Source organism: Phoxinus phoxinus, assembly GCF_949152265.1.
Source record: "Phoxinus phoxinus genome assembly, chromosome: 2".
In the NCBI taxonomy this organism is placed as follows: domain Eukaryota; kingdom Metazoa; phylum Chordata; class Actinopteri; order Cypriniformes; family Leuciscidae; genus Phoxinus; species Phoxinus phoxinus.
In genome coordinates, this window is record NC_136877.1 from 43,770,357 (window position 1) to 43,787,193 (window position 16,837).

General features: G+C 35.7%; 1 protein-coding gene across 2 annotated transcripts in view; it reads right to left on the reverse strand.

Moving 5' to 3' along the window:
* Window positions 1–16,829, reverse strand: part of elp4 (elongator acetyltransferase complex subunit 4) — a 79,930-nt gene extending 63,101 nt beyond the window's left edge. Inside the window, exons 1-5 of one of the 2 annotated variants that reach the window (XR_013795462.1) lie at window positions 16,627–16,824; window positions 15,549–15,584; window positions 10,616–10,737; window positions 8,095–8,226; window positions 3,538–3,671 (exon numbers count right to left, since the gene is read on the reverse strand). Coding sequence is in view for 1 of the 2 variants with exons in the window: in XM_079593704.1 (XP_079449830.1) it covers window positions 3,538–3,671; window positions 8,095–8,226; window positions 10,616–10,737; window positions 15,549–15,584; window positions 16,627–16,795 (593 nt within the window). In the remaining variant the exon portion in view is untranslated. Of the gene's footprint in view, window positions 1–3,537; window positions 3,672–8,094; window positions 8,227–10,615; window positions 10,738–15,548; window positions 15,585–16,626 lie in introns of both variants that reach the window. The other variant, XM_079593704.1, reaches the window with a different exon arrangement.
* Window positions 16,830–16,837: the final 8 nt, after the last annotated feature.

Below are 16,837 nucleotides of genomic sequence, written 5' to 3' on the forward strand. Positions count from 1 at the left end.
TGAGAGAACGAGAAAGCGCAGCTGGTATCGTGTATCTATTCTGCAGAAAATGAGTATTATAAGCGTTTCAGTATTGATTTGTACACTACATTGCACTTATTTTATTATTTCAGATGCCTTTTTTAAAGACTACAATTGAAAAATGTATATATTATATATAAAATTCAACCCGCCAAAGTGGCAAATCGGAGTTTATTATTTCAGATGCCTTTTTTAAAGACTACAATTGATAAATGTATATATTATATATAAAATTCAACCCGCCAAAGTGGCAAATCGGAGTGACGCCACTGCTGAAATCCACCCGCATTTGGTGGGTGTTAATGTCAAGCCCTGGTTATTACCTCAAAAAGCTAATAGATTTGACATTTGAAACATATAATCAGCTCCATATGTATGGCTTTTCTGACATAGTAAACTTGCTTATTAACTTACCTGGTACAGCATTGCAAGCGCTCTGGTACCGTGAAACAATAAAACAGTTCAAAGACATAAGCTAAATTGGCATGGTTACTTCAGCATTTTTATATATTTGTATGCATTTTTTTGTATTTAGTGTAGGTGGCACGTCATTTTCAAATGCGATTAACCTTAATTTAATTTCCAAGCTGCCACAATACGGACAATGACCAACGTAATACTATTTTCAACAAAACATGCAACGTAATATAATTTTGCGGAAATGTAGCCACTGGCACGTTTTCCCAATAAGCCTGGGTTGGAAATTACATGACGACTAGAAACTCTTCATCAAATATATATACTAGGAATAACGTCTCTTGGTGTTCCTATGGTACGAAAACACATCTAAAAGGCGTTCTAAATGAGCTAATGGCTAAAAGCTTTATGATTGCATTATAACACGTCATAAAATCGTAATAAACTGAACATGGAGGAAGGAATGACAGCAAAATTCCAAAAGCAACACCTACGTAGGCCACGGCATCCATCATGTTGCTACCACGGCACAAGCTGTTCCGCGGACACAGTATCGCCACACAGGAACACATTTACGGATGCGAGTAAACATAGGCTTGGGAACACGGCCCCTTCACTATGGTGCTGTTATGCAGATAAACAATTAGAAGACCTCTCTGTTTGCGGACATAAAAAGCAGAGAGAGGCTCCATGAAGCAGGGGCTCCAGATTGATTTGTTTGCACTGTGGCCATGCCGTAGACTTTAATGCAACCAAAGCTCCTGCCTCCTCTACACGGGCACCCCTCGCAACCATAAAACAACCGCATTGCAAACACCATTGAAGACTCAACCCTGTCTCTAGCAGCGCTCGCAAAGACCTGGAAGTACAGAGACGTTTTTACGAAAACTTTTATTAGGCTGAACACCCATCATAAAACGAAATTGCAGACGTGTTCCTCAGAAACATGACATCAGCATTGAGAAAGCATTTTCTTCTTGGAGATATGTGACGACACTTAGCGCACTTATCATGCTAGAAGTAAGGACATATACGAAAGATAAGTGCAAAAGGCTGTGTGTGTGTTCAGTTATAATGTTTGGTTAAGCTGTCCCTAATCATAAGCATTCTTTTATGAACTTCCATGAGTAATAATAAAAGCACTGTCAGAGCAATTTAGATATTTACGCAAGACAGGCAGATCCATTTAAAGTTGAATGTTGAATATTCCTACTTGATCCTTTTAAACTTCAAACCACATAGCACTCCGTTGTCTGATGCTCTGAAGATTACGTATACATACACATCCATTTAAAAGTTTGGGGTCAATACAATAGAAATTGGTTATTTTAAAATTGTAATAATATTTCACAATATTTCTGTATTCTTGATCAATAAATGCAGCCTTGGTAAGCATAAAAGACTTAAAATTCATAAAGAAATCTTGCGGTCCCCAAGCTTTTAAACGGCAGTGTACATCTTGGCAAACACAATGTCAATGCTTTTCAAAGCTGGTATATTCCTGGAATAAATCACATTTTCAAGTTATCTTATTTTGAATATTGGCCATGACTAAACATACATTTTGATACTCAACATAGATAATCAAGCAGACTAGTATTAGACGTTAATCTCAAAGATGGTGACGTCCATGTGAGCATCCCTATGCCCTATTGACTCCGAAGGTCAGAGCCCTTGAAGTGGGGACTTTCGAGGGACTTTGAATAATGACGCCATTTGGAACGCACTTGGCGAAGGAAGCAATGAAAGATCATGTCATTTCCTCATTAGCTTCCCATGGAATGTTACCTCAACAAAGCTAGGCAGCGACAACAGGAATAACTTATCATTGCTGTTAATATGATACAAATAAGTGTATAAATGAAAATGATAAAATAAGTGAAGAATTTTTTTTAAATGCTTTGTGTGTGTGTGTTTCCAATCTGCTCTTAACTTTATAAGCATTAAACACATTTCTTAGCTATTAAACTTTTTTTAAATATAAACGTTTGTGTTATGTTTATTTAAACATAAACTGTCATTAATTACTCACCCTGATGTCGTTCCAAACCCGCAATACTTTCGTTCATCTTCGGAACACCAATGAAGATATTTTTGATGAAATTTGAGAGCTTTCTGTCCCTCCATTGACAGCTACGCAACTACCACTTTAAAGCTTCAAAAAGTTCATAAAGAGTGCATAAAACTAAATCCATATGAATTTAGCAGTTAGTCCAAATTTTCTGAACAGACTCAATTGCTTTATATGATGAGCAGATTTAATTTAGGCTTATATTCACATTTAAATATTGATCAGCGAACATAAACAGAAGCTCAACTGAGCCTGTTGACGAGTGAGAACAAACCTCATTGGTTCTTGTGGACGATCAAACGTGCTGCGTAACACACGAGAATGAACCTCATTGGTTCTTGCTGAAGCTCAAATGTGTCGTGACACGAGAGTGAGTGACTTATGACAGAATTTTCATTTTTGGATGAACTATCCCTTTAATATGAATTGCATGACGAAAATGTGTGTAATATATCACAACAAAACAACTTGAATTATTCTGTTTATTTGTTAACTCCAACTCTACCAACATATCTAGATTTAAATTAATCCCTGAACGATTAAATGACTTCATTGAAGTGACGATAACACAATCCCTTCGCTAACGCTCTTCTAGAAAGGCCCTTCATGAAGAGATTCAGCTACTCACTTTCGATTAGGAAGGCCCTACAAATGGCGTCCCCTTCCTGAATAATCCTTCAAGGGTGCAAAAACGCATTTTTGGACTTTGCCTCATAAAATCATGCGTAGAACACAATACTGATGTGAGCATCTCCAGTGGAGAATAGTGACTGGATCTAAAACCTTCAGATGACACACAGCTCATATCTCCGCCGAGGTTACCGAAAATACACCGGTTCCGTTCACACAACTCGGGTTTTCCGAGAATGCGGTTGTGAGTCCTGAAAATTTACAGGTGTGAGTTTGGTTACAGGATGTGGTTGTCACTCCAGTAAATAACCGTAGCTGTGTGTGAATGTAAGAGTATTAAGGACTAAAACACCTGACTGACAGCCATATTCTTCTGGTGTGAACGTGGCCTTAGTTACCTTGATCCTGTGGTTACTGGTGTTTCCTGTAGCTGATAAAAACTGTGGCATTTGGCTGTTTGCCGTAGCTCGGGCTCCATGGTCTTGGATACGTCATAGTAATGACCAAACCTCAATGAGGACGCCAATGCAGTCTATAAAAAAAAGAAAGAAAAACTTTATTTTCTAGTGGTTTATTTTAAAACACTATAAAATTGCTATTGATTAGTAAACATGTTGACCTGCAATTTTATTACACTGTAAAAAGTGATCAGTTGACTTAACTTCTTGAGGAAACCCATAGCCTTAAAAGTAAGTAAATAAACTTCATGCTTAATCGTAAAAATTAAGTAATATGGAATTGTCAAGTTCACAAAACTTATTTTTTTTCAATTAAGCATTAAGTTTATTTACTTATAATTTACATTGACTTAAAAAGTCAATGGGTTTACTAATATTTTTTGTGAACTGAACATAAGTAAGTGACATTTTATAAGTTATCAAACGTATCAAAAAAGTAATTATTATACTCTCTTTGCACCAATTTACAGTCATGGTTTTCATCAGGGTGGGAAATAAGCACCCGCCACCCGCCGAGGGCGGGTACTTTTTCAAAGTGGCGGGTGACTTTGCCGTGTATACCAGCCACAGTGGCGGGTGGATTATAATAATGCTGCGTTCGCACCAAAAGCGAATACAGTTCGCAAAAATTAGCATCCATCGAGGGACCAGGACAGGACCACCAGACGCGCATAAACGCGTCTTTACATTGACTTAACATTGAATGTATTAAGTAGTAACCAATAAACACATGCTGCGAGTGATTTCATTGTACGGATTGGACAGCCTTTGTCAAAGAATGCGGTTGCTAAGTAACAATAATACACTTTTGTCGAGTAACTCTTTTGATTGGTTTTCAGCGCTGCGTGTCACGGCGCTGAAGAGACCGTTATACTGTATAACTTATACACATAGCTAAGCTGAGAATAAAAATAAAATAAAAAGTGTATATATATAGCTGAGCTGAGCTGGTGCAGAAGAAAGGGAAATTATTTTTAACCATGCGCGCGCGCGCTCTCTACACTGCTGAAGCGCGGATGATCTGAAAACACAGACAAGCTGGAGTTCAGCGATCTTTATTTGAGATTTTCTACTTAAATTAAAGTGTCATTCAGTCGGTCTGTGTTCTGTCACGAGCCGCTTGCGCTGTTTGTGCGACTAAATCTGCGATCAAAATGCAGGCTGATATCCAGCAGTGTTTTAATGTTGATTATAGGCTATATGAGCAAGAATGCAATGTTTCCCGAATATCCACACGATTTCAAATGTGACATTGATTTTATACAACAGTAAAAAAAAGGGGTAACGTTAACATTTAAGTGATGTACTGCATTTAAAACAGTATAGTCAGGCTTATTGCTCTTTTGCAACGAAATCTGTGGCTTTGAACGAATCGTGAGATTCAATGAATGAATGACTCGATGACTGCCACCTACTGGCTATTTTAATATAATATTTGTATTAATATTAAAAACGTTTTTTAACATTGCATATTTATTGAACATTGTTTTATTTAAAGCATTATTTATTTTTAAAAGGTATTATAAAGGTTAAAAATTTAATGAAAAAATGTATTAAAGGGGGCGAATATTGTCCCTTAATGGAAAAGGTGTGACTGCAGTCTAATGGTGCGTTCACACCGGACGCGAATAGCGCGTCAGGCGCGAGTGATTTCAATGTTAAGTCAATGCAAAGACGCGTTACACGCGTTTTACGCGCGTAACGCGTCTTTGCATTGACTTAACATTGGAATCACTCGCGCCTGACGCGCTATTCGCGTCCGGTGTGAACGCACCATAAGTGGAAGAGAGGAACTTAGGAAAAGGGATATGTAGAATTGCACAAGTGCTACTGCTAAAGAGTGCAATGTAAATAATTTATCATCATAAGCTTAATTGAATGGCCTAGAGAGAATAATTATGACATTTTCTGTCTAAAGACTACATATAAAATAGCTACCTAAAGTAACTGCAGTTTACTAAAAGTAATGACTAAAAGTTTGCATTCATAAGCATTTTCGTCTGAAGATGAAGACTAAGACTGAATCAAAAATGGTTGCCAAAATGAACACTGGCCTACACACACCAAGCGGACTACAACGCTGTTGCGTATGTATTAAATATGACTGATCATTTAAATAAAATGTTTTATTTAATTCAAGTAGCCTAGATAGTAGCCTACATAATTATTTTCCAGGGTTTAAAATTTATACAGATTTGATATTTTCCCCTCATACTTATGTTGGAATGGGTACGAAGTTGGCATTGAATTTAATTTGAAATGGTATTAAAAAGGTCTTAAAAAGCCTTGAATTTAAGCTGGAGGATCCTGGGGGTACCCTGAAATAAATAAAAAACGTATTAAAGCAATTTCTTTCTTGCAATTTGAATTCAGGAAAAAGTGGCTGGTAAAAAATATAAGTGGCTGGTAAAATTGGGCATCCACCAGCCACTGTGGCTGGTGGACAAAAAAGTTAATTTCCCACCCTGGTTTTCATCATTCATGATAATTTTCCCCTTAAATTATTGTAAAGCATTTTAGGTGCACAATAGTACATAATAAAGTGCTATTTAACCATTCATACATTTAGAGATTGTTGAACTGTAAGAAACCCAGATGATTCGTTAAGCCATTGAAAACATAATGACTTTCAGACAAGACTGACCACTTAGGCTTAGAAAAACACAGTTGTACGCAGGCAGATGTATTCCTGAGGTTGTGAGGGGGTCTGGATTTTTGGGGGTTTCTAACGAGCAGTGAGGTGAGCCCCTAATCTTCTCCTGATCTGGATCAGCAACTCTTATGTGTTCCAGCACCACCTTCGAAAATTGACGGCTTGGCGCTCAACCTCGTTTAGTGGGCAGGTCGGGTCGACCCCTTTAATGTTACGGGATGAGTTTTGACTGACTGAACTTTGATCTGGTGTCTCCATTGAGAACGTGAAACGAGGGGGACGCTCTATGTTTAGGATGCAAATCCCTTACTAGATTTACTGGTGCTTTGTGAAGAGGACAGAGGTATGATAAAGGTTAAGGAGGGTAAGTATCCCCTCTGAGACAGGGGAGGAAGAAAGGGTGATGGGGGGGGGGGGGGGGGGAGAGGATGAAATAAGAAAATAAGAGTGGAAATATCCAATGAGAAGCAGAGGAAAGAAAGTCAGGGAAGAGAAAGAGCGATAGTTGTACCTTATTGTTAAAAGTTTGGGGTCAGGACGATTTTTTAAATGCTTTTCAAAGAAGTCTCTTATGCTCATCAATGCTGCATTTATTATTGATCAAAAATACAGCAAAAACACTAATACTGTGAAATCTTGTTTATTCATTTATTCATATGATGTCAAAGCTGAATATTCAGCATCAATATCCTCCAGAAATCATTCTATTATGCTGATTTGCTATCTATGGTGAAAACAGTTCAGCTAAATTTTCTGAGGAAACAGTGGTAGTTTTTTTTTCAGGATTCTTTGATGAATGGAAAGAATATCCAATGAGAAGTGGGGGGGGGGGGGGGGGGGGGGGGAGAACGAGCAAAAGTTGTCAGAAAACACAGACAGAAAGAGTGAAATCTTTGGGGACTCACTGGTGTCCCCCTAATCTCCATAGCAATCTGGATTATGGGCTGGTGGGAGGGGTCTTTTCTCCGAACGGAAGAAAGAGGCGCACGGGGACGCCACGGCGAGGGCTGTGAGGGGATTTGGGGGTGCTGGAAGCTGCTGTTCCATTGTAAAAGGCTTGAGGCTGAATAGAACCTCCATGTCCTCCTGTCTCCTCGGGTTTTAAGTCCACCTATAACCAGCTAAGCGTGAGTAATCCACCTAAACTGTGAATGAGAACAGCGAAAGCCTATTCACAGTGCTGGGTGGGTAGGAATTGATATATTTATTATAGGACACTATTTTTCCCAACCCCCCTTTCCTTAGCCGGTATAAAAGTAGTTGGTCGCAACCCAAAAATGAGTCACAGGTTCATACATGTTCTGATAGGGTCGCGGAAAGCAGGGATAAAACAATGCTAAAATGGTAAATGCAAATCGGAAAATGCAACTAACTAACCATAAAATATTGCATTGGCAGGGTAGTAAAATAAAAAGGCTTGGCAATTTTTAAAAGGGAAGACAAAATTCTTCACATTGCTTTGGTTGTTGATATCGAAAGTTGTGTGTCCAATCAAACTATATGGCATTTTGGCATAAAAGCTAGACATATAAGATGAACAGGTTGTGTGACATGCATTTATTCTCCAAAAAAAAAAACTATGCAAAGTAAAATAAACAAGACTTCTTCAAATCTGAATTACCAACCATAATGCATTTTAACAATTTGAAAATTATAATGCATTTGCATACGTATTATAATTTTATTTTACCTGAATCGAAACCATTTGAGAACCTCTTCTTTATAAACAGGACTATCAATTTAAAACAATTTTAGCAAACGCCATCTAATACGATCATGTCAATGTGTGTGGTTGATTTCTCAATGTTTTACTGAATAAAAGCACTTCCCAACAGATCTTTTACCTGAACTCTGGGTTGGTTCTGGTAGCGCCAGGCGATTTTCATTGTGTCTGGATTCTCTGGGTCGCTCGGTTGAGGTTGACCCTCACTGATTTTCAGGCTGGCAACTTCATCCATAATTGGAGAAGGGAGTTCCTATTTAAGAAAATAAATATAAAAAAAAACATTAGTTAAAGTCACCATGAAATGAAAAATGGACAATTATTTTGTTATGGAACATTGCAGTATTTATTATTAATGATTTATACGTGCACATCATAATTTTTTTAATGTCCTCGTAATCTTTAATTGAAATAACTTCCCCTCCCTCTTGCAGCGACATGATATTACTGGCGCGAGGGCGGGACAACCTGTCACTCACATGAGATCGACCAATAGCAAACCACAACCATCCAATCAATTCCTAATGGACAGAATCAAGTCCAACATTTTATTTCTCTCTTTGAAAAATGCATATATTTTAGACACAGAAGAACATGAAAAAGCAAAAAATAAAAATTCAGACTTTAAAATGTTTATCCTATTTTACATTTGACAAATGCAATCTGAATACGGCAAGACATCTTGTTCCTGACATTAAACGCTAGAGGGATTTAAAACTGGAACAAATATTATCCCATTTTTGAAACCAAAAATAAAAAATAGCATTAATCAACCAGTTCATTAACTAAATTGCTACATATTTTATCTATTTGACACTGTATCTAGATAGACTAAAGCTTGTTTAAGCCACTGTCTTGGCCAGAGCTCACCTGTGAAAAGGGAAATAAATGTCAAGTGACCCGTTTTAACAAGGCTAAAAGTATGAACAAACACATCAAAACAACAGGGTTGATACTGTCGTTAATGCCAAAAAATGCCAAAATGAAGGTGGGAACTGTCTCCCTTAAGGGAAAATTCATACAGACACTGCAATAACAAAAAACAGAGACTGTTTCACAAATAACAGCTCAATGCAGGAACAGTCTGAAGGGCAACAACAGGCCCTCATTAAGCGTGTGTTAACTGGGGGCCAATCAGGGGCCAGCGAGAGAGAAACTCCTGTCCACTGTCATTAAGGTGAGACCCGTTAACGTTCACAGGTAACTCCCTGAGCTCCCACACAAAAACATTCATGTATCAGTCTGGGAAAGCTTACATGGGGAAGGAGATGAGAGAGAAAACACTGCCTATGCTTGGAATGGAATATTAGAGTAGTGACTAAAGGACACATTTACATTTTACATTTACATTTACACACAGTATATACACTAGACATTGAGAACAGCCTAGTATGCTATTTTTTTATGTAATAGTTGAAACGGTATGCAAAAGACAACTATATAAATTCAAAAATACATTGACATGCATGCACATAGTAAGACTATGTGTCACTGGCAACAAATAAAATTAAAATTATCTGATCAAATAGTGAAGCAAGAAAAGATGCAAATAATGTTAAAATAAGACAAAATAAAAACTAATAAATAAAATGTGATCAAATTATAAAGCAAGAAAATATGTGAATTATGGAAAAAATAAAATAAAAACAATAAAAATGTTTGATCATTGAATCAAGAAAAGATGTGAATTACATCAGAATAAAATTATTTAAAAAAAACAGTGAATTAAATGTCTGATCAAATAATGAAGCAAGAAAAGATGTAAATGAAGTCAAAATATAGGGTAATATTATAAAATGTCTAATCAAATAATGAAGCAAGAAAAGATGTAAAAAAAGTATGATAAAGTAATGAAGAAAAGATGTGAATGATGGTCCGTCAAATAAAATATTTTTTGATCAAATGAAACAACAAAATATGCAAATTATGTCAGAATTAATACAATTTTAATAAAATAAAATAATGTCTGCTCAAACTGCTGAAGCAATGTTAAAAATGTATAATTTGACACATTGGCAATGCGAGCTCAATTTGCATGCATTGTGAGATAGATTTAGAAAGCATATCCTATACTTAAAAAAAAAAAACAGCTCAAACAGTGGAGCGTTGGCGTTTACAATGCCAAGGTCATGGGTTCGATTCCCAGGGAAAGCAAGAACTGATAAGTAAAATGTGTACAGTACCTCAAAATGCAATGTAAGTTGCTTTGGATACAAGCATAAATGTAAAATGTAACTGTAAATACTATGCAGACTATACATCCAATATACACAGCAAAAATAATAGTCTGATATTCTATTCCAAACACACCCAATAACAAAAGTATACAACACAGAGAGGCAGCAGTTTCAAAGAGTCCATAGACCAGAAGTAGATACATAAATCAGAGTCATAATAACACATACAGACACTGTGTCACGTTCAGTCAAACTGTTCCCAGCCAAAGCTGAGAATAATATTTTACTGCTAAAGACACACAGATTTCTCAAGGTTTATTGTTTTGAGGTCTAGGTGCTAGTTATACAAGGAGAATACGATTGTAAATAATGCATTTTGATGTACTTAGACTTCACAGAACCAAAAAACTTGACCAAAGTGTCACAGGGGCCGAGTGTGAACACTTGATTCGATTTGATTCTTACCTGCATGATCTCATCAGGGTGATCTCGGGCGGATGCCAGGAAGAGTTCATGTCCGCACACAACTCCCTCCGCCAGGAAGTACTTGAGCAGCATGCGGGAGTAGCTGTCATAGCGGTCCTCTTCTGTGAACAGAAATCACCATCAGTGCCACATGCATCAACCCAAACTGCACCAAAACAAAGAGCGGTGAGCCTCTTGACGTGCGTCACGACCAGAGAGTCACCATCGGATCAGATACTGTAAATATCCCAACGTGGAGAACAAAAACAACACTAAACTTGGTTGAAATAACAGAACAACTGTTTGTTCTGGTTGCTATTGATGGCAAACACACTAGCCACTTTATCATAGATGCCGAATGGGACGTCTGACATAGGATCAGAGGCCAGTGTGATTGTAATGGATTTAATGGTCAGTCCATCAGCACCTACACCATACATGAAAGGTATGAATATGACATGTTATATCTCCTGTAGCTGAAATGTACAGAAGTGAGGAAAAGAGAAGGGAACAGCTGTCTTGATCTATCTACAAGCTCTTCAACACTATACTTCATCCTCAACCGTGTGATGATGAAATCTCCATCAGATATTTATACAGACAAACATTTGATAAATTATATTCTGTTGATCCTAGTTCTTCTGAGGTACTGAGATGAACATTTTCATAGCTGCAGACATGTTTCATTTCAATTTCTTCCAGTGGCAGTTGCTTGGGGGGCAATAATCAATCACTCTCATCTAAAATATCTATTCTGTCTCACCTGAAGCATTGTAAAGTCCAATTCAATTTTAGCAAGCTGGTTTGTTTGGACCAGCTTGAATAAAAATTATTCACTGGGATTTTATGCAAATATTTTTCATAGCAAAGCAATATACTGTATAATATACTATAATCCTATAAAAATGTTTTTTAAAAAAAATTAAAAAAATTATATATATATATATATATATATATATATATATATATATATATATATATATATATATATATATATATATATATATATATATATATATATATATATATAGTATTTTATTTTAATATAATATTTTAATTTTCAGTTGGAGCAGATAATACAACATTTATTTTTCTATTATTTATATAACATTCTATTATACTAAAATATATATTAATCCTATATATATATATATATATATATATATATATATATTAATATTTTAATTTTCAGTTGGAGCAGATAATTTGTTTCTGACACATTTATTTTTCTATTATTTATATAACATTCTATTATACTAAAATATATATTAATCCTATATATATATATATATATATATATATATATATATATATTAATATTTTAATTTTCAGTTGGAGCAGATAATTTGTTTCTGACATATTTATTTTTCTATTATTTATATAATATTCTATTATTCTAAAATATATATATATATATAGTATAATAGTAATAATATTATTATATAAATAATAGAAAAATAAATATGTCAGAAAAAAATGATCTACTCCAACTGAATTTTTAAATATTATATTATGTAAATTACATAAATGTTATCTGTTAAACTACCATTCAAAAGTTTGAAGTTTGTCTAAGAATCTAAACAAATGTTTTTAAAGAACATCATGCTCAGCCAGGCTGAATTCATTTCATCAAAATGCAGTAAAACCTTTAATATTATGAAGTAGTATTACAATTTAAAATAACTAATTAAATAAAAACCTTCAATTTATTTATTCATTTTATTTTAAAATGTAATTTATTCCTGTGATGCAAAGCTGAATTTTAAGCATCGTTACTCCAGTCTTCAGTGTCACATGATCCTTCAGAAATCATTCTAATATGATGATTTGATGCTCAAGAAGCATTTATTTTGTTTCCAATGTTTAAAACAGTTGAGCAGCCTATTTTGTGGAAACAGATTTGTTTTCTTGTTGCCATGATTCTGAATGAATTGAAAGTTAACAAGAACAGCATTTATTTGAAATTGTCACAACGAAACTTTTTACGGTCCCATTTGATCAACTTAATGTATCCATTCCTTGCTGAGAAAAACGGACCTCTGATCAACGGAGTGTATTTTTTTTATTGTAAATTAACTTTCCAATCAGCTTCCCAATTGGTTTAGTGCTGACATAAATAAATAAATAAATAAAGTTTTGTTTAAAACAGAAAAATCTGGTGGCAAAATGGTTTTGACCATATCTGACTGGTCAACAATGTATTGGCTTATACAGTATATATTTGACAACATTTCTTTTTAAATACACATTTTACATCACTTCGCACAACCCCCGTTAATCTGACTTCCTGTAATAGCGTTCAGCAATGGTCCTCTAAGAAACACTGACAGTCTGCTTCTTCCTCTCCAACTCACACTTCCATTCTCTCCAACAAACACCCTCAAACCCACACAAGTCTAAAGCCTCTGTGTGACCTCTGAAGGATTCCTCCAACAGCAGGAGAGAATGAGGGGTTTCCTGTCCTCTTCCCGACTCTTCCTACAAACCGGGATGCCTCTCATATTCCATCACCAACGGAAGAAAAAAAAAATTCCTCAGCTCTTCAATTTGTCATCGGAAGAACTCCCCTCTTTCTTATTGATGTGTTTCTAGGTCAGCAGGCCTTTGTGGCTTTCAGCGGCCCCGACAAAGACACCCAGATGGGCCCACTCGAGATGGGGCCTATTGTGGTGCCGTTTCTATGGCGCCTTACAAATGAAACCTGCGGGTGCTATTAGCCTAGCGGGGGTGTTTCGGGGGCAGAATGAGATGTGTTGGGGGTGCTGTAGAGACTCTGGCACATATCCGTCACCCAAAAGGTGGGGCATCTAGAGACTTCCTATCTTTTCTGATGCAGACCTCTTTTGGTGAAAGAATAATGCAAGTCGTGCTTTAAGCATGTGTGTAAGGCAGTGGGAGTCTGTGAGTGCAGCGAGTGTGAGTCAGTCACTCAAAGCTGCAGGGGAAATTTGGGTCAACACTTCTGCCCTCCTGCCTCCATATGTTTGCCGTCTGAGTCCCACTGATTCACAGTGGAACCGGTAATACAAATCTAGATTAAACGCGCAACCTCTGGGGACACATCTACCATCTATAATTTATTTACTTGAATTACTGTTGCATCAAATAATAACAGCTCAATTTGACTCTACATAAATAGCTTACAAATTGGACCCTAATCTGAAAGGTGAAGTGTGTATAATATTTCACTAGTAAAATACTTTCTTAAAGGGATAGTTCCCTCCAAAATAAAATTTGTCATCATTTACTCATCCTCATGTTGTTCCAAACCTGTATGAGTTTCTGTAAGAGAACACAAAAGAAGATATTTTGAAGAATGTTGATAAGCAGACAGTTGACAGGAGCCATTGACTTCCATAGTATTTTTTTTCCTACTATGGAAGTCAATGGGTGCCGTCAACTGTCTAGTAGGGTTATCAACATTCTTTAAAATATCTTCTGTGTTCAACAGAAGAAAGAAACTCGTAAAGGTTTGGAACAACATGAGGATGAGTAAATTACATAATTTTAATTTTTGGGTGAACTAACCCTTTAATACGCATGCTGAGACAATAATAATAACTAAGGCATACATACACTGAAATATTTCTGCATCCTAACACAGCAACACTGGCTAAACCAATTGTGTAATTTTACTATCTATTTAACCAACCAATGGCAGGTCGGAGAAGTGTTCAAATTAAATGATGTTTTACCATTTAGCTTGGTGCAACTTGTAATGCAAAAATTACACGCTTCACCTTTGTTAACATCTGAAAGAACGAAAGAAAATGAAATAAACTTATTTGACATAATTTGTTGTATAATAGATAAAGTAGACCATGCCATTTAGGCAGATCATTTCCTTCTATTATAGAAAGAATAAACATATCTCTCTCTCTCTCACTCACACACACCAGTGGTATCTTTCATGTGGGTCACATGATCACATGTTGAGGACGTAAGTGACCTAGACAGGACTCGATAGATCATAAAGGACCATGACCAATCCACTTCCAATGAAGTGAAAAAAGGACAAAAGAATGCACAGAATAGAAATTTGGATGTGAAGATATAAGATCCTCATGAATATATGTTTTGAAAATAATAAGCTACATCCAAAGCAATAATTATTCAATGAAAAATCTATAATAGAGGTCATATACTAGAGTGCAAAGCAAACAGTGGCAACTTTCTTACCCTTATGTCAAAATAAATAAATGAATAATACTGATGAGATGCAACAGAAAGACCCTCAATTTTGAATCTGTCAAACTACTCTAAACTGCTGTTAAGTCACCATGAATCACAATTTTTATGGGATTTTTTTTTATATTTTATGGGGCATTATAAATGATTTATCTGTGCACATGATTTTTTTATTTATTCATGTGTCCTCATAATCTTTACTCAAAATAACTTATCTTCTCTGATGACATGTTTACTGGTGTGAGGGCGGGACAACCTGTCACTCACATGAGATCCAATAGCAAACCACCATCCAATCAGTTACCAATGGCCAAAACCAAGTCCCGCCCTACATTTTTTCTTGTTCAAGAATCCAGGAAATACATCCAAATAGAGAAGAAAAGACTTGCAACACCTATCGCAAGGTTTCATGCCACAAAACAAAAACGGTCTGCAATCAGAGGTATCATCATATAATGAGCTATCAGCCAACTGATCCTTAAATTTGTAGTTTCATAAGCAACTACACACACACTATTTGCAATTTTGTTAAATTCCATTGGCTTTGTACTGTACTCTGCAACATGAAAAGATGAATCTTCTAACATCTAATGAAAACATTATTTTTAATAATCCCTGTACACTAGCCATTATGACATGCAAAGCAGTGGCTAAGTGAAAAAATATAGCCAGAAATAAGAATATCTTTAACAACTTAATGACATGACATGACATGATATTATAAATAAATTGCTTCATTGCTTACCTACAAGTAGCAGAGTTCCAACTGCCAGACCACCACCTAAGGGGAAAAAAGTGTATATTTAATGACATAAAATAATAATGTGTTGTTATATCCATAACTTAATCAGAAAGGCTTAAATACACCTACATTGAAATAAATGTATTATTTTGCATATTATACCAGCTGGTATTTAGCATTATTATGTGCGTCCACCACACACACACACAGACACACACTAGTTCTCTATCTTTGTGGGGACTCTCCATAGACATAATAGTTTTAATACTGTACAAACTGTATATTCTATCCCCTCACACTAACCATCCCACACAACTTTCTGCATTTTTACATTTGCAAAAAATATATACCGTAATTTAGTATGTTTATTAACCCATTTCCCTTGTAACACAATGTAGGTGATCTCAGGTTGTTTTACTATACTTGTGGGGACATTTGGTCTTTTTATTCATCAAATAATCCTGAAAAAAGTATTACAGGTTATAAAATATATATCATATATTAAGCACCACAACTTTTCCAACATTGATACTAAATCAGCATATTAGAATGATTTCTGAAGGACCATGTGACACTGAAGACTGGAGTAATGACTGAACAAAAATAAGTTATCACAGAAATAAGTATATTAAAATAGAAAACCATTATATATATATATATATATATATATATATATATATATATATATATATATATATATATATATATATATATATGTATGTGTGTGTGTGTGTGTGTAAACAAAACCATTTTTTATCAGGGGATATTCTGTCGTTTTTTATACATACCAGGATAGTAATCATAATCAACACACAATACAAAAATATTTCATATAATACAATAAAGTTTAATATAATGCAAAGATTATACGCGTAATAAAGTGAAAACCCTGATATTGATAGAATTAGGGCATGTCTCGTTTAAAACAGACAGTGTGTGACAGTGGTGCAAACAAAAGTGTATTGATGCTGAATTATTCCTGGATGTATTAAGAATATGTAGACGATAGAAAGGCATGTCAAAAATGAATTTAGTACACATCCACTTGACAGTGAGCTTAAACCGAGTGAATTATACTAACCAATAACGTAGTCAAGCGAGCTGACGCCAGATGACAGTAAGAGTTGTCCGTTCTGTACAGACGGTCTGGTCCCAGGGATAGAAACGAGTTTGCTGCGGGTTTTTTTCTGAAAACTAGTTGTGTTGCTTCTGCTGGAGGATCCAGCCATGCATCTAACGGGAGCCGCCATGTTTTTTCTGTTGACAGCAACGCCAATGACTCTACAGCCAAT